This window comes from Phasianus colchicus, chromosome 1, assembly GCF_987193195.1.
Source record: "Phasianus colchicus chromosome 1, bPhaCol1.hap1.1, whole genome shotgun sequence".
Classification (NCBI taxonomy): domain Eukaryota; kingdom Metazoa; phylum Chordata; class Aves; order Galliformes; family Phasianidae; genus Phasianus; species Phasianus colchicus.
The window spans coordinates 7,993,257-8,012,343 of record NC_143436.1 but is presented as its reverse complement, the minus strand read 5'-3'; the positions used below and the strand labels follow the sequence as shown (position 1 = coordinate 8,012,343).

The 19,087-nt window shown below is 41.5% G+C and overlaps 1 protein-coding gene across 11 annotated transcripts in view; it reads left to right on the top strand.

The window, feature by feature from the left end:
* The window catches only part of FRMD4A (FERM domain containing 4A), a 354,026-nt gene that overhangs the window by 292,688 nt on the left and 42,251 nt on the right, over positions 1-19,087 (top strand). For 10 of the 11 annotated variants that reach the window (XM_090134966.1, XM_090134960.1, XM_090134970.1 and 7 more), the window contains 3 exons: positions 6,683-6,748; positions 6,941-6,998; positions 8,423-8,509. In XM_090134966.1, coding sequence (XP_089991092.1) covers positions 6,683-6,748; positions 6,941-6,998; positions 8,423-8,509 — 211 coding nt within the window. Of the gene's footprint in view, positions 1-4,756; positions 5,044-6,682; positions 6,749-6,940; positions 6,999-8,422; positions 8,510-19,087 lie in introns of those variants that run through there. The other variant, XM_031588615.2, reaches the window with a different exon arrangement.

The window sequence follows — 19,087 nt, the reverse complement described above, 5'->3', positions numbered from 1 at the left end:
TGAAATGTCACTGTTTTGTACTGCTGTGCGTTGTTTTTGAGTGATCCTGCTTTACCTTGGAAGTCCTCTCTGAATTAACTGAACTAACAGGGACATATGTCTTCTTTAATGTGAACTAGGTGATGTTTGGAGGTGGAGGCTTGCAACTTTACCTTTTATTGCACTGAAAATGAAATGCTGGGTAGGAAAAGGATCACAATTAAATTTTGTATGCCCCACAGGTAGCTTCTGTACCACCCTGCCAATCCCCATTATCTGTGCAAATGGGAAAGAATTAATGGGGAGATGCTGTCACTTGATTTTTCTGTTTGTTTCCCTGTCACGTTTGTCTTTATAGCAATCATCCACAAACCTCAGGGTGGGAGTGACCTTCTTTATTTGCTACTCTTAATTTCTTGGTAATCTTGATAATCTGAGGATGTCAGGGGAAAAAAGTTCAATTTGTAGTTTATGATTTCAAGTCTTCATTTTGCCAGCAAATCCATTCGCTTTTAAATAGCATGCCTGTAATACCAGAACTAGTGGTACCTAGTGTCAATCTATAAGTCAACCTTTACTCTGTGAGGTACTCATCACTTTCTAAGGACATCAGGGGAGAGTCGGAGTCCTAGGCTGAGATTAGGAACATTCACACAAACTAATGGTTCCCATAATCACAAACACATTAAAAAAATAGACCACCTCCATACAGATGTGTGGCCTGGTCTGGCTGACGCTGTAGTAGCTCAAGTTAAAAGTCACCACAAGAGGAATAGTGGGAACAAACAGCCATAAACAGGGAAGAAGGCAAATCGGACCCTTCAGTAGCTACAAGGAGTGAGGCCCACATAATCTTTGTTCCAGTTTCCTGTGACAGTATCTGTATATAGGAAAGCACTGACAGCCCAGGCTGCCTGTTAGGCCCTATCTGCCCATCTGTCTGCCCCCACTATCAATGAGAGTTAGTCAATGTTCGAGAATATTAACTCTATTCCTGCTGGGAAATCCCAGTGAAATCTGGGACATCCTGTGTCCTCTCTTGCCTTTGGGCTATGTTGAGTTACCTGGAGCGAAAAGAGCCAAGTCAAAACCTGAGAATGCAAGTATTTATGGTTTTACACAAGATACAGCACTTCTTGCAGCTGTACTTAATTCTGTGGGAGTTCCCATTTGACTGAGAACAGGTCACAGATTGGGAAGCTAGTTGTTTCCAATGGGGTAATAAAACCAATGGCTACAGTCCCGTGACTCACTTATAATTTCACTTCAGTGACCAGGCAGTTAATTATTTTTAGTAGTGGATTTTTCAAAAACATCTTCTGAAATGCTGAATAGTCTCAGGAAGAGGCCACTGGTGAATCCAACAAAGACTCTAAAGTACAGCTGCAAATTTCCTTGATCTAAGTGGGCAAGATTTAAAAACATGTTTACTGACATGCTGCATTCCTTCTCTTCTGCATCTCACACAGGTTGCATACTGGATACAAATTTAATCTGGTCTTTTTGCAGTCAGTTTTGTGCTCTGGTTCTTCAGTATTAACACGAAGCAATAGCAAGTGAATTTCTAGCTCCAGAAAGGAACACTGAAAATATCAGGGGTAGGGCAAGCAATTGTTCCAGTTAGTTTTAAACAAACATACAAAACAATCCTATACTATATTTACAACTGCATCAAAATAGTCTGAAATGGACTAAAGAGTGATAAAATGTTAATTCGAGTAGATACCATGATACCTTCAACAAGTGACTATTGCAAATCTGCATAAAATAATACAGCATGTCTGACTCATATCGTGAAAAGCATCACCAATTGCTCCTATTTAGTGCAGTAAGACCAGTAGGATGGGTCCTGGATTCTTAAATTCAGTGAGGTCTGAGTAAAGACAGTTTGTGGCCCCCAGCTCCACCTTCATGGAGTCTCCTAGTTACACACCCTTGCTCCAGGCCTTTCCATTCCAACCTCTTCTTGGAGATTTGTAGGCCTCACAACAAAGACGAAGGTTGTAATTTGTGTATCATGATGTTGCTGTTTACAGCTCTTTGTAGATTAAGAAGCATTAGTTGCACATCTTGTTCTCAAGCCTATCTTAGCATGACTGATTGAAGCAAGTAGGGTGTTATGAGGTTTTTTTTGTTTTAAATGAAAATTGAGTTTCTAGTCCTCTCACACAGTTCACGAACTGAGGCCCTAAATTTTGATTTCTCTTGTCCATGCATGGAAACAACTGATAGTATTTATTATTTTAGACTCAAAAATAATCACTGGACACTGGAGATAGTGTGTTAGTTCACATTCATTGTTATAGCATTTTGTCTTAATCTAGATCCTCTCCAGCAAGCCAGCACAGGTTACCAAAAGAAGGTAACAAGGATCCAAGGAAATGGCACAAAAGTAGATGCCAGAATGGAATTTCTAATGAATCATAGGGAAGCCAGACTTCTCCCAGGTTCCAACAGACTTTGCATGCAAGCTTGTTTTTAGCAACTGAAAGCATCAGCATTGCCAGAAAATCCAACTTTGAAAATATCAGCTGAAAACCACAATTCAGTTTCTCTTAATACACAACAGACCACAGGCTCTGATCCTCCGGTTGGTCCCAATGGCCTGTGAGATGCTCTGCTGGCTTCAGTGGGGCAGTATTTGATCATTTGGATCACTGCAAATAGAGATGATGTTAGCAAGTTTGAGAATACCATCAAAACTGACGAATCAGGCTGGAAACAGAATACAGAAGGGTGCAGCAATGGGTGGACAACTCAATTTGCTGGGTATAGAGTGGAGAAACAAATACCTTTGAAAAACTGAATCTAGTAATAAGAAGATCTGGCCCTGCATTTGCTTGCAAATTGCCTGCCGTTTAGTTCTGTAGACTGCTGTGACAGGAGGGATTTATTGGTAATTCTTCAGATCTTTATGAGTTATTTGCTATAGGACATCATCCAAGTATTAATTTTTGCAGCTCTGGGGGGAACATTTTATGATCTGACAGACAGACAGTAGCGCTTCAGCTGCCCCCACGTCTCCACATTAACTATGAATGAGTTTCTGTGTTGCTGACACAGCAACAAGCCAGAGCTGGGCAAGAGGAGACATCAGCTGGTGGTCCAGGCAGTGTCCTAGCACTCTCCCAGCTGTCAATAACAGCATGGCAGCTGCCTGGAGGAGAACAGCTGAAATGACAAGGGAGAAGGTCCTTAAGCTCTGCTGATCTTCCTTCTGACCTGTGAATGATTTTGCTTGTTTTCCCTGGCACATACTGGGCTTACACCTCCATCCCAGAGTAGGAGGCAGAAAGTGACCTCTTTGCTGTATGATCCTCCTTGCAGGACTGTGTGAATGAATAAGGAATCCAAAGAACTATTTGAGAAGCCAGTGTCAGGCAGCTAAGGTGGGATTCATCTGGTCATCAGCATTTCTTCAATGCAGACAATTCCATCTGAACTAGGGGCCTCAGCTCCCTTTACTGTCAGTGGAGAGAAGCAACAATAATATCCTCCCAGAGAAACCACCCAAACAGATTGGATGAACTGTGCTCTGGAATACCTCTTCCCACAGTTTGACTAGTCCAGAGTATAGAAAGGTGAAAGGCAGTAAGTCCTATTAATGCCTTGATTGATAATTCAAGCTTTATTTTTTATCCAAAAGAAAATGGAACCAAGGATGATATTTTTCTTGCACTACCATCTGCAGATCTCAAAATATTGTAAAGGAACATATTCAGTATTGTGAGAGAGCAATGGAGGCATGGAGAGTGTTGCCTGTATTTCTTTAGGAAAATTAAGGACTATCCCACATCTTTTAGTATGGTTTGAGAACATAAGTTTATGCTGTTCAAGAGGCTCCTTGGCATCCAGTCTATCCTTTTAAGGAAATGGGCCATCAATTGGCTTCCATACCCAAGGGATATGGTCCAGGAATATATCTGTCATAATAATTTGTAAGAAAGCAGTGCACAGCCAGAACCACATTAGGCAACCAGCAGGCAGGTGCATTTATCTGTTCCTTGAATGGCACTAATATTAAAGCTCGATCTATACCATAAAATGTGCTGAGTAGAAACCAAAGCTAAGAGCATTTTTTGCTGGAGAAACTCCACTATTTTTTGAGAAGTCATTCCTCATTTATTCCTGTACGAGACAGAGGAATTGCATGCATCCATGTGCAATCAGGGGTTTAAAAGATAATTTCAAAGGGTTGTAAGCTCCCTCTGTCCATCTTCTTAATTAAGAATGATGGTTATTGGAGATCTTCCATTGCTGAACACTCTTGTAATTCAGTTATTGCTCCAAAAGTAATCCTGTTTATGATAATCATAGCAGGAGAGCTGAGCTTTGCCTTCATATGCACGCCTGTACATCCATGGTACTTGCTGAGATCCGTGGGCTGAATATGGTTTTATAACTGTTGAATTTCATTACAGTTATTTTCAAAGCATTAAAATTATTCTGAGGGATTTGATGGGAAAGATGACCATTGCTTTACCCACGTAATTTGTCACTGACTCCATCAGCACCATGTAACTGCTGTGGTGTGCTGGTGGGACATTTCTTCACCCTGCCCCAGTAAGACCCATTTTATTTTCACAGGATGAGTTGGTGAGTGAGGAAAGCAGTTACTATGACAAATGCCAGGCTTGTAGGAGAACAGCTGGCCCTGCGGATGAACCGACAGACTGCCTCCTCTGAATCACTCTTTGGTGTCTGCGCTTGTGTTTTTGTTCCTCTGCCTTCTTCCTGGCTTTACCAGGGACAGACACACAGTCCTCAGCTCCCCCGTGACAGGGCCCCACTCCCCATCTGTGTACAGAACATCCTGTTTGTCGTGTCACAGTGTGGAATGTCCTCCTTGTGACATCACAGAACAGAGCATCCTGTGTGTCACAGGAGGATATGCATGGCCACAGCCTGTAACATCACTGAGAGCATTATGAATGGTGTCAGCAGAGGTGGGCCCTGCATGGACAGGGGAAATTCTTTTTGGCAGAGACACTGGCCCCAGACAGATGTTCCTGGCACAAGCATGCATATGGGGAAGGCAGCAATGGGAAGTTGTAGCCATATTAGGTGGGCTATGCTCAGTGAAATACCTTGCATTTTTCCACAAATGTCACCATGAGCGCATCTGAGCAGTTACAGTAAGGTCATCTACCTTACCAAACTGTTGTGCTCCTTCATACTGTCCTGCAATAAAAAAGCTTCACTTCTGCCTGGGGAAGGATTATCACATTGTGGACAACCATGCGGTTGCCTTTAAAGGTTCAGCTAGACAAAGAAAATGCAGAGAAGGAGCAATTCCAGTTCACAATAACCTAAACCACATGCAGCATTAGACAGACACTTGATACAACTGCAAGCAGTACTAGGTAGGGAAGGAGTTCAGGTTTCCCTCCTCTTAGACTGGTAATGTTTGTAATGTACCTCTAGGAGACTCAACAGACTCCTTATTCTTGAAGTTACAACATAAAGAGCAAGAGATTGTGTTTAAACATGAAGTCTTAAGTATTCTGCTATATAAATGCAGCAAAGCCCGTCCTGTGGGCATTACATTTCTGGAAGTTAAAGAACCAAAGTCAGACCAGCATGAAAGTACCAAGTCTGTAGGCTGTGATGTGCTGTAGGTCAAGAGGAATGCTGTGACTGTGCACTGTGAACCTTTGAAAGGAGATTATTGATTTATGCTTTGCCATGCTGTGACCTTGCTAGGACACCTGATTGTATGCATCAAATAGCTCTGGTTTTGTGCTCTCCTGCAACCCATTTACCAGAGAAATGGGAGATTCTTTAAAACTGAAACTGGGAATGTTTGACAGTCTGTTCTTTGGATCATGTTGACGTAGTCTCAGATGCTGCATCTCTGTTGTGTAGAGGTGAATGTCTAACATGCTTTCATCAAATGTGCCTAGAACTGTTGTCTGACATTGAAGGCCACTGACTGGAACATTCTAAACCATGAAAATCTCTTACTTTCCAAAGCAGCACTAGGAATATGCCCTAGCTGGTGCTGACTCTCAGTGCATGACCAAGTGTTGCCTGAGGAATTGCAAGTTAGTATAACCCAGAAATATGCAAAGGCACATCAATACTTCAACAACAAAAGGACTCAACTTTGAGTGACTAGGACACATTTTCTGAAACTGTTTAACCTGCTGTTAAAGACATTGCCTCTGTGTATACTGGGAATTTAACTCCTTGCTGAGATAGATGACTCCAAGAGTGTTTCTGCTAGTGCTCTTGTACATAGTGTTGTGCAATTGCAGTGAGGAGTAATCTGTGAGGCTTAGGGCTATTAGTGGCCACTAATTTCAGAAAGCTTTGCTAACTGAGCAAGCTTGGTGCTCTTGGAAAGAAGTTGCACCATCAGGGCAAAATCAAGCTTCAGCAGCATTGATACAGACTGTGTAACATCATAGGCACCATTTGTATGTAAGGAAAGTATTGTGGAGAGGGAAAAGTCTGTACATGTTTGTGAGTTAAAAAAGGTTATTCCAGAAAACCAACTCTTAGCAACCTAGTTTTATTCTCAGCCTGTGAGCTCCCCTTGTTTTTCCTCAGTGACATCAAATTCCATCATCTAACATTTTTACTTGGCATCTTTTAATTCTCTTGTTGATAGCTGTGCTAACAGAGCATTTATTACTCTTTTTGCATGCTTCTTGGTCAAGATACTGCCATTAAATAAAACATCTCATTTCTTCCTTTTCAGTGAGGACCGAGTCATTGAACACTACAAGAAACTAAATGGCCAGACAAGAGGCCAAGCAATTGTGAAGTAAGTGAAATAAAAGCAACTTCTGGTGACTTTTGTTTTATCAGGAAATATTTATACTGGACTATAAATCTAATACGTAGCTATGTCTCCCAACTTATCTAACACTTTAAGTATGTATGTACTTATTATATATTTAAGCATTTCTTTTTAGATCATCCTCTCAGGGTTATTCTCTTATGTGTTGTTTTTCAGTTACATGAGTATTGTAGAATCCCTCCCAACATATGGAGTGCATTATTACGCAGTAAAGGTATGTGCTACAAAAAAGGGTTATTTACTGAATTATACTGATTTTGGAGAGGTAGGGGGAGAGGGGAAAATAACTGTACTGCTTTCAGAGTACAATATACTATTATTGAAGTCTTGTTTCATTTCCTGTGGTAGAATAAATGTATTTCAACAGTGTACTGAATGTTTGGTAAATACAGCTCCAAAGAGGAAAATGCTGTCCTTCAAGATAAAACTGACAAAGTCCTTTGGCTGTGCTAGATAAGTTCAGGCTAGAGATGTTCAGGCCACATACAGTGGCAAACTCTGGTGAAGCCAGTGAACCAGCACCAAAGGAACAAGCCAGGCATTTTGTCAGTGCTTCACAGCAGCTTCCTTTTTGTAGTTCCAGGAGATTGGGTTTTTCCTATCCTCCTGATGAATGAGCAACTAACTAGGGTCAGCCACGATCTGCAGACTGCAACTGCTTTCATTTGAGATATATATAGATGGATACTAGATATGGTGCATACTCTAGAGATGGCACTTTCCACCACACACACACTCACACACTCACCATTCTCCATTTCTTACTGTGTCTATTTCATGCAGGTATTCATGAAATTCCTTATTTCTTCTGTTCAGTGATTTATCACCAAATTTTCCAATCTCATGGTTTTGCATTGAGATCTCTTTGAGTATTCCAGTCCAAGAAAGATTGGATGGATTAGGATGCATGTTCTAGCCTGCTAACACTTGAGATCTGTTCCAGTGAATTCTTCAAGATCAGTCTGTGCCAGTGAGCAGCAGTGAGGCAATATAATAGCTTTTGCTTCTGCCTGATGCAGGGGTTTTGGTTTTGCTGGTTTTACTCTGCCTTGCTCTATCACATTAACAGAACAGATGTAATTTCATTGAGGACTCCAGTCCAGTAAATTGCAGATGCTGGTATCAGATATCAGCTATTACTGCATGAGGACATTTTATTGCACGCTCAGACACAAAGCAGTTGGGTCCAAGACTGTCAGACCTTATCACTTTGTAGCTCTCAGATCCTATTACTGCTGCATTTTCAAGATTAATGCTAAAATCCCTCCACATAATTCAAGTCAGCTGGGTGATTCTCTTTCCTTCCTCTCTGACTTCTGAGTGTTTGGACTGAATAATTTAAAGGGCAGAGAAAGAGGGTGTACCACTACACAAGGGACCAATGTCAAACCTCCCTTGGCATCATTTTGAGTAACTTGACTGCAGATGATGCATTCTAAATGGTTTTATACATTATAGCTAGAAGTGAAACAGATCTCTTCTTAACACCAAAGAGTTTAGTGATTTGAGGAAATTCAGATGGGGCAATTTAATGGCACCCATGACATTCAAAGACATTGCTTAGAAATGAACCTTGAACACAGGAAATCTCCACAATTTTTCTCTCCCATTCAATTTAACTCTATCTTTTTCTTTCAGGACAAGCAGGGAATTCCGTGGTGGTTAGGACTTAGCTATAAGGGGATTTTTCAATATGACTACCATGACAAAGTGAAACCAAGAAAGGTAAGTGTTTGCTTTTCTGTCAAGGTCCAGGCTTGCCTGTCATGTTATAGCTTGATTTGAGGGTGTGATGTATATCAAATGCTGGCACTGATTCATGTGATTTTGAAGGATGTTAAATTTCTCCCAAATGTGTCTGAATGTCTGCAGAGAATTAATGGACAAAAGAAGCTCTTAATTTATTAAATGTTGCAGTATGGGGGGAAAATAAGCAACACATAACTTTTGCTCCTCATGCTTCTTTACAGTATGGTTCATAGGACATAAATTGGAGGTGCTGAAGACTTTTCAATGGCTGTGATGGGACTGAAGGTGCTCAGCTGACCCTTCATAGTCTGTTGTCAGGCCATAAATTATCAGAAAGGGAGAGGAGAGAAGAGACAGCAAAGCGTCTTCCATGCTTTGTAAAAAGAAAAGTACCGCTTCATTTTCTCCAGAGTAGCATTCTATTTGATAAGCAAATGAAGAGTTAATACCAAGCTGAGGGGGAAAAAACTTTTATCCCATGCTTAAAGAAAGTTCATTAAGAAGTTTCAGCCCAGTATGTGATTTGTTTAGGAACTTTACGTTGCAACCACTCACAAAGTAAGGCATGGCATGCAAAGATCTGATCATAAAATTAGAGCTTAATCATTGACAATCAGCTGTTCTGATCTTTTTACTGCTATATCTTTGTGAGGCTTTCAGTGTATCTGAAAATCAGGATTTGTCTCAGTCTTTCCAAAATGCAACTGAGAAATCCAGCTAACAAATATCCATTTCATCTGAGAGGAGAAAGGTTTTGATCCCCTGAGCTCATTCTACCAAGTAGGCTCATATGTTCTGATATTGCTCCCTAGGATGCAGTCCAGAACAAAAAACAAAGCTCATCTCTGAGCACATGCCCTGCAGGCTGATATGTACAGTCTGTTAGCAACAGTACTTCATGTACTGCAAACCCATGGAGACGTCAGGAAACAAGGTCTGAGGCTTCTTTGCAGGCAACTGTACAGAAATGGATGGATGATTTGGAGCAACTAGGCAGCTCTTCTGTGGGTGCAAATGCTTCCATGCTGAAATAACACACTGCATTTCTCTTTGCCTTGTCTCTGTTGCCAGAGTGTGCCACCTCCCTTTTTCTGCCTCCTCCAATCACATTCAGGCTATAAACTACCTGGACCTCAGATAGCATCTTCTATTAAAATAAACTAGGATCAAGCTTTTGGTAGAAGACAGAACTGCTAAGGAGGAAGCAAGAGGTTATAGATACACTGATTAGCCTTTTATCCACTGAAGGCTGTTCACTGGGTTTTTTATTCAATGAAGATGTGAATGAGGAGAGGGAAGCAAGGGGGTCTTCAGAGCAGCTGTGCTCTAAAAGACTTATCTGTTTAGGATCAGTCACTACCTGCAGGGCAAGCCATACTTACACATGATAGTTCAAAACATGCCTAGGCTGGGTGTTTGTATTCACACATCTCCAACAGTGCCAGCTCCCCAGGGAAAATATGACCTTAAAACATGCCTTCAGAAGTCAATCACAGTGACAAAAACATTTCTTTGGAAGAAAATAGTAGCTTGCTATGATAGGACTCAACCTTTCAGAAGCTATAGCAATTTTTATTAGCCCTGATAGTAAGAAAGGGTTAGTGGAGGACAAAGAAGAAAGGAGGTCAGATACTCTGACTGCATGAGAGGGTACAACTATTCCTACTGGAAGAGTCAAGTCTCCTTACTTGGTTCTTCTACTTTCTTCTCACCTTTTCATGGTAATGGTGGTCTGAAGCATTGGTTTTAGAGTTGAAAGCATTTTGGCTGACCTCTCTGTTAACCTATCTCCACCTCTCACAATTGCCTCTTGAATCAGAAGGACTGTAGGCATCTCCTGCTTTCTTGTCCAACCATATGCCTAAAAAATAGAGTTTTCTCTTTAATGGGGATTTATTTTTAATCTAAGTAGATTATGTATGCAATTCAGGAGACTCCAAAGAATAATGCTGCCTTTTGAACAAACCAGAGAACTTCTGTGGCTGAAGAGAAGTGGTCAGAAATCTTGCAGAGAAAGTTGGGTGGGAGAGGAGAGTAGGAATTTCCAGGCTAGAATTTGTCCATTGCCACAATCCAGAGATGGCATCAGTGAAAAGGCAGCCTAGATGAGCATTTCTCTGTGATGTGATGCTTGCAGACCCCATCTGTTGGCAAGGCTATTCCAAAATGCACAGTCTATATCAGGGATAGGACATGAACAGAGTGACTGAGGCTTTGTTATTTCTCTGTAGTGTGCTTTTACCCTGTGTGGACCAAGTAAAAAGACTTTTTACTTTCCACAGGTAGTAAAATTCTTCTGGCAAGAGCAATCCAACTGCCTCAGTGAGATGCAATGTTTAATTCTTTTCTAATTAGATTGTAAAATTGCATTTGATAACCCTGGTATCTGGGAGCCTACCATAGGATCTGGTTCATTTCATTGTAGCAGCAAGAAGTGGTTCAAGTCTGGTGTGGAAAGGGGAGGGGTAATCATTGATGAGCTTTCTGCAAAGTAAAATTAGAGGGGAGGAGGGAAGAGATTATGTCTTTTCTGATATTTATTATTTTGTCCTACACATTGCCAACACCAGAAACAAGCTGAAAAATTGCAGTGGAAAAATAAATTTCCCTAAAAGAAGCACAAGCAGAAAACTGTAGCAAGAAACCAGCTGAAACAAAGACATTTGTTTTAAATGCATATAAAAACTTTGCTTGTCTTATAGGGGAGATTGTAATGTTTTCTTCTTATGTCATCCTAGACAGATTTTCAAGCTTACTGTGTTTGCAAGTAGAACTGTAACCTACACTAAGCAGCTGGGCCTATCTCAGGCGATCCCATTAGCAGTCAGTCAAAAGCACATTGTTATTAAACTGCTGGAGTAAATCAGCCATGTGTCTCTAGAAAGCTAACTAGGTTTGTCAGCAAGTTGGATGAATCCAGAGAGGAGAATTGGGGCTGACATTGGGCCAGAACCTGATATTGCTCCCAGTATTCTCACTCAAGCATAAGTCCTCTAGCATTACCTGGGATGCAGCTGAGATGGGTATCTGGCACCTAGTTAGAGGTGGTTCAGTCAGGAATGTGGGGCTATTAAACTGGAATGCAGCTTGTGCTGGGCCAAGAGCCTAGTGTGACTCTGTGCTTCTATTTTTGTTTCTTCCTGCCTACGCTTTGATTCTGTGGAAGCCCCAAAACTAACCAAAGCCATCACTCTGAGGCCAATCATTCTCCCTTCTGTATGTTCATTCTCCTGTATGTTCAGGGTAGCTCAGACTCAGTAAGTACTACCAAAGGCTTCTTCTTGAATATCATACAATCATAGAATGGTTTAGGTTGGAAGGGACCTTTAAGATCATCTAGTTCCAACCCCACTGCTATAGGCAGGGATACCTCCCTCTAGATCAGGTTGCTCAAAGTTCCATCCATCCTTTAATGCCTCCAGGGATGGGGCATCACAACCTTGCTGGGTAACCTGTTCAAACACAGATTTGATCCATATAAGTTATAATCTGATAGAAGTTCATTCTTAGGTATTAAATAAATGCAAAAGTTTCAGCCTCACTTAAGTAGACCTCACAAAACCCATCGTAACAGCTGAAAAAGAAGCGAATATCAAATGCAGAAAGATGGCTGCTGTTCTGCTAGAGAATGTGCTACTAGATACTGTCCTGCATGTCCTGCAGTATGCTGGGGCATGCTGGAAGTTTACTAACAGCTTACAGAACTTTTTTCATTTTTGTAACAGCAGTGTGCACCTTCCAGATAGGCAAAATCCATCTACCTCTGTGTCAGTAAAGACTTATCTTCTACATACTCTTCCTTGTGAAGAGAAAAGACCCTTCAGGATTTGACATGCACATCAAAAAGGAGTCACTGTCCTGCTGGGTTCTACACAGCATCTTAGGTCAAGATGCACCTTCCATAATTCATGATGAACCAAAGCATACTCTTTGGAGCCAACTCTTCAGAAAGGTCACATCTGCACTGCTTTGTCACTTACTCCTGAGGCTGTCATGACCAAGACCAGAGGAACATCATTTGTTTTTTTTCTGTGTTATGGAGAGCAGTTGGAAAGAGCAGGACACTGCAGTCCTTCTATATTGTTCCTGTATGGTATTCGTTCATTTTAACCAGTGGGTTGGGATGTAACTCCACTCTGTCTGAAGGGACCCATGCATGAAGCAGAAGTGTTGTAGCCTGGAGCTGAGAGATCTGCATGCTCATGCAGTTGTAGCAGCACTAGGCATGCCTCTCTTGTTCTAGTGAGATATTCCCACTGATTTAAGAGCCCGAAGGCATCTTTCAGTGCACACAGCTTAACAGTTAGTAAGCAATTAACTCCAAGCTGAAGAATTAAAAAGTAACAAAGTCAGCCAAAGGACTTCCCTATGGCCAGTAAACAGACACAGAAATTGTTTAACCTATCACCAAAAATAAAATGACCTTAAAGAAGGTCTGATAGTGTTCGGTTGCTTTGCAAGAAATACCACTATTTGGTGTTATCCAATTTTCTTTCACAGAAAGACAGTGGTTATGAAACTTAGGGTGAGCCTTTTTTCTCAGGCTCATAAACGTTACCGGTGTTCTCATTCTCCAGTTGACTAAAGAGAGCCCAAGAAGAATAAATAGTTTTGGAAACAAGAAAACATGTGGGACATCCCAAAATTCAGATGTGAATGTAGTTTGAGAAAGATTTCCCATAGCATCCATTTCTGCCATTTCTTCCCAGTGTTATCCTTTCTCTGAGATCAAATAAAGCATGCTATGAAAATACTTTATTCTGTGTTGTAATACCACCACAAAGCTCTATGGACTCTCATTACAGAAGGATTTAATATGTAGTATTATTGGAAATCCAAAGCAATGCTAACAGCTTGACTTCCAATTTACACATGCAAAAGGAACTGAGTTGGACCCCTACTGCCAAGAAATACAAAGCACAGGTAAAAAAAGTAGCTCTAAGTGTCTGATCACAGAGAAATCACCTGCTTGTCAACAGCAGGAATGAAGTAATCAGTTTTTTAATTTTGTCCAGAAAGTGAAAGATTGCTATGTGATGTCACTTGGCCTTTTCCAAACAGCAAGGGATAGAGTGAAGTTTCCCAATTCCAGAGGCAAAATGGGATATTTACACAGGAGGAGCAATGAGCTAATTAAGAGCTTTTTTTACTGCAGAACAAATAGTGATCCTCTCTGCTTTAGGGCATAATGAAGTATTGTCAAGTCAGTAATTGCATTGATGGAGTGGTTAAACTTGTGCTTCCTGTGGTGAAGGACTGACAGACCAGAAACTTAAAAAAACATAAAGTAGGGATTGATGTGAAATTTATAGAAAGTAATGAATGCTGGGGAGGAGGAAGCTGACAAATTGGTCTCTATCCTGACTGATCACAGAAGAACATCAGGACAGTAAAAAAGGCAAAAGAAACATGATTTTCAAACGGTTTAAAGGAAGCCCAGTTCACACACACACATTAGAGATCAAAAGCATAGAAGTGTTAAAGATAAGACTTAAAGAATGTCTGGGAAACATCCATGGTTACAACACAGAATCAGTTATATTCAGACAGGATTTCAGGAGGTGTCATAAGCTCTCACGTTCATGAAGGATGTTTGATTTGGCAGCAAGATGGTTTCAGTTGTCAGAGGCATGCATAACACTCCTCCCAGTGCCATGCCACTCAGCCACAGCATATATTCAGCCAAGGCTGGCCTTTCTTGAGAGCATCCAGCATCTGATGGGGTCAGACACAACTGGGCTCTTCTTGGAACGGCATCATTTCCTAAGACCTTTGGAAACATCTTTGCAATGCAGACAGGGATAAAAGATTTCAGGTTTACAAATGATACAAGAGGAGCAGAAAACATTTCCAGGAAATACTGGTTTATAAAAGCTAGTGGAGTCTCAGTGGCATTGCTGTAATACATTATTCAGTATGATTAGCTGACTGTTAAGGACTACCTGCTGACTCTTTCTGCTCAACACTTTTATTTCTCTTCCCTTTGCTGATCCTTCATGCTTTTTGGATTATGGACTTGGCCGTAAACTGAACCAGTCTTCAGGTCATGGCGGGTTCAACTCATTTTATAGCGCAGTAATTCAGTCTTGGTTTAGTGTTTAGAAATGTGGTGCACTGAAGAGGGAGACATATATAAAGTGAAGTTCCTTACCCTGCTCTTCTCGTGAAAGAAGCTGTTCACCCCATTTCCTTATGTAAGATCCAGACCTGTGACGACTGAAGAGCAGTGATAGTTTAAGACCTTCTCTTGCTGAAAAGGACTAATCCCATACCTGTTATGCAGGAAACCATTTTCTCTGTAGCACATTTTTTGTTGCTGCTTGTCTCAATTTGGAGTGTCTACCATCCAGCACCAGGCTCTTCTTTTTCCTTCCTGCCTCAACACCTACCTCAGCCTGGCTGCTGCACCCCACTGTGCCAGAAAGTTGTGAACAGGAGATGAATAAATCAGATCAGAGCACACTGGGCTGGAAAACAGGATTTTGTCCCCGAGGCAGAAGACTTCCACAGGGTTTGGTCAGACATACCACTAGGCTTTCATTCATTGAATGTTTCTTCTGGCAGCAGCGCTAGCTTAAGTGGCCTTTGCTCTCCTACCCTACCCCTGTCCTGCTACCACTGTTCACTTCCTCCTCTTCCTCAGTCACGCTGGTCTAATTGTGTGGCCAGGAAGGAGACTGCCTCAGAGAAGGGATCAAAGCTAGTGTAACTCAGCCGAAAAGAAAGCAGTCCCTTTTAACATTGATCAGTTCTCAAACTCATTCACCATCTGGTCCACAGTAAGCAACACTGGCACAACTGCAGTAGCTGAGTATGGGTGCAGGCTGCATAAATCACAGCCACATAAAACAGAGAAAGAAACCTCTATTAAATTACACAATAATGTTGTGGAACAAGATAAGGGCTTCACAGATCAGAACAAGATGGGAAGAGTTTGGCTCCATGGACTTTGTCGGGGTTCAATCTCAATGAATTAACAGCTACTTACAGGTCATAATCACCACTTTCTCTCGCACATAAGCTAATAAAAACTTGGTTCAGTGTCCCTCCCAAACAGGACTTATCTCAGACAACTAAAGAGACTGCAACTTTAGGGAAAGCAACTTTTTAAAATGTGTTAACTGATCAGAATAGTCACATTCAGTGTCTACTTTCTAGGTAAACAAGTATCTTGGTCATGTATTATACCTGTAAACACTAATACATAGTCTAGGGCACAACTATCTTGTAAGGAGGCCAGTGTTATTTTGGGTGGTTCATTATGCATATACTGTGGTGATACTGTCAGGCATAAAGCCCCAGGGTTCTCTGCAAGAATCTACATTCATTACAGACTACAGTATGATGTCCTATCCCTTGACACAGCCAAGTCAAGCCCACGACTACCATTAAATATAGGAGTAGTCCCATCAAAATAAAACTCACTTGCTCTAAGTGCTGTGTTGTATTCGGGTCTTAAAAGGGTAATTCTCTATAAAAGCAGCAGCCAAGTCTGGAATGATTCTGCAGCACACAGCAGGAATTTCAACAAGATGCAAAGACAAATCACTCTGACGGCACAAAGTGAAACAAATTGGAGTTCAGCACTCTGGATTTAGGGTGGAGATTTGGAGCAAGATTGAAACTTCCTCGAGCACATGTGCTTGGCTTTCTGCCTAACAAACAGTTGGCTTCTCATGCACCCCACCATCCCTGGGACTTGTTGCTCCAAAAGCTTGGGTGTTTTTAGTACCAGGTGAAGCCAAGCAAGGGCCTATCTATTAATTGGCTATGAATATGCAGCATCTTTAAATGAGTGGCCTGGGCAGTAGGCTCAGAAGATTGTGCACTGCAACCCACAGCTGCATGCATGTTGTGCGACCCTATTTACAGACACCCTGTGTCACAGGCATGTTTTCAGTCACACAACCCAACAGGCATGTGCATCATCATCGCATGACTGGGCGTGGGATGGGAGTTCCTGTATTTTGGTCTCAAGATAGATGTGCTTTAGTCATGCCACTACAGAAGGCAAGAGGATCTTCAGGAAAGAAAATGGCAGGAATGGTTTCTGGTGGTATAAATCATTATAGCAAGCCATAGCTGACTCATGTGCTATAGCTTGTGTAACACACAGAATGTAGTGTTAGAATCTTTAGTGCAGAAAAAGTGTCACTTTGATTTGCTTGTAGAGGAGAAAAGGGAGAAAATTTCAAATAAAAATCAGAAATAATATATTGATTTAGAATAGTGCAGGCACCCAGAATGTTGACAGCAATGCAATACCTAACAGTATTTGACCAATATATGTGCATAGAAGATGGATTCAGTCATGTATATAAACCCAAAGTCTGGTTTCCCAGTCTGTATACAGTTATAGACACAAATATTGAGTTACATTAAGTAGACAAATAATGTTTTGTCCAAATGACAGCTCTGCCCTCTGTGAGCTGATGCTTTACTGTCTCTCTGAGCCAGTAAACCACTTTGAAATTTAATAGGGAATTGCCTCTTCATAATGGAAATAGATGCAGAGTGGTGATTATATAGATACAGATGCAATTTCTGTTTGGTCAAGCTAGAAACATTTGTTGGTGGGGTGTGGTCCCATGAGAACAGCACACAGCAAGAATGATCTCAAACTGAACTAGAAACTGTTTGTTAGGCAGAAAAAGAGCCCTGTAGCCAAAGGGGAAGTAATTAGATAGGGAGCTGGGATTGTTGACAGACCACCAAAAGTCCTGCTTAGCCAAGCCACTCTTTCATTCCATGGAGAAAGGGAGGACAGCAAGCCTCTGGGAAGATCATTGATGGTTTTTTTTTCCCGCATCAAATCACACAGGAAACCTCATAATTTTTTTTTTTTTTTCGTTCTAAGAAGAAAGAAAAAAAAAGTCCCAAACTAATTGAAATACAGGAATGAATGGAAGGCATGGCAGGATAGAGGGCTAAGTTACAGTACAACGGCATCCTCATCTCATGACCTGTGGGGCACCCTTAGCAGAGGGTCAGGCTAATTCACAGGTGACAGCCCACGGAAATCTCTTGGTAAATCTGTCCCTGAAACAAGATCCCATTTGTTTGAGCTGAGTTGATGCTGCTTGGATCAAATCCTTCTTCGTTCTTTCTAACTAACTAGTTTGACAGAGATATGATTGATGGGAGCAGGGTTGGCTTGAGGCAGAACACAAACCCATGCATGAAAACCATTGCCCCACTGAAAAAACTGGGACAAAACTGTAATTGACTTTGCTGGAGCTGTGATTTTTGTAGAGTTTAAAGCCAGAAAGGGACTGCTTATAACCTCCACCCTGACCTCCCACATAACTCAGCCCCTAGAATTTTGGTTGCTGGTTTGTTCAGAGAAGGAAATCAGATATCCACAGAGGAATTTTTTTGTTGTGTTTGTTTCATCTTGAAACTGAACAACAAAAGACTTGGGAGTTTGTAGCTGCACTCATGCAAGCTGTGTGAAAATACTGCCATTGTTTGGTTTTATTGTTCAGTGCCAGTTTTATTACCAGGATGTCATCCAGGGTTGTGACTCTTGCCCATAGCATAAGTGAGTAAAGAGGTTCCATTTAAGCTGTTAGAAAATGTCATGTTATTTTCTTGCCTCTCCTAGAAGCCTCTCAGAGCACTCAGTCATCTAGGTGCTAAGGTGATAGTCCATGCATTTAGAGGGATGACTGTTCCTTCTGCATACTGTGACTTAACAAGGAATTAATCATTCAAGAAGCTGTAAAACTGGAAGGGCTGGGAGATGCCATGTGAGACCAAGAGCAATCACAGTTGGTCATTTATTAGATGCTTAGAATCAAAGAAAAGTATAGGACAAAGAGCTCAACCTCCTGCTCAGAGTTAGGTCAGCTTCAAAGTCAGGTCAAGTCACTCACAGCTCTACAGTACTGACCGTGTTTTTGTCTTTTCTTCATATATATACTTAGAATTTCTGTTGCTGCAACCTCTGCCTTTTGCCTGTTTTCTTGCCACTAAGCAACTCTGAGAAATGTCTGGCTCCATTTCGTTGGTAACTCCCTTTGGTCACCGAAGACAGCAGAAAAACAGCAGATAGATCCTCCATAGATTTCTGCAGATGAATTGATTTGAAACAGCGACCAAGCTTGATATCTGAAACTACCAAGAGCATGTGCATTGCTGAGTAACTCACTTCTGCCTTATCTCAGGTTCTTCAGGGCAAAATGTACATGTAGAAAAAAGAAAAAGACACCACATACTTGGGCATTTACATCTGGTTCTCAATGCAACCTTCTGGTCTTTGAAGGAGCTTACGAGCAGGAGTGAGACTGACTTGTTGCATGGTCTGATAGTGATAGGACAAGAGGAATGACTTTAAACTAAAAGAGGGAAGATTTCAGCTAGGCATTAGGAAGACGTTTTATACTCAGAAGGTGGTGAGGCACTGGCACTGCTGCCCAGAGAAGCTGTGGCTGCCCCATCCCTGGAAGTGCTCAAGGCCAGGCTGGATGGAGCCCTGGGCAGCCTGAGCTGGCAGCTGGCAATCCTGCTCATGGCATGGGGATTGGAGCTAGATGATCTTTTTGCTCCCCTCCA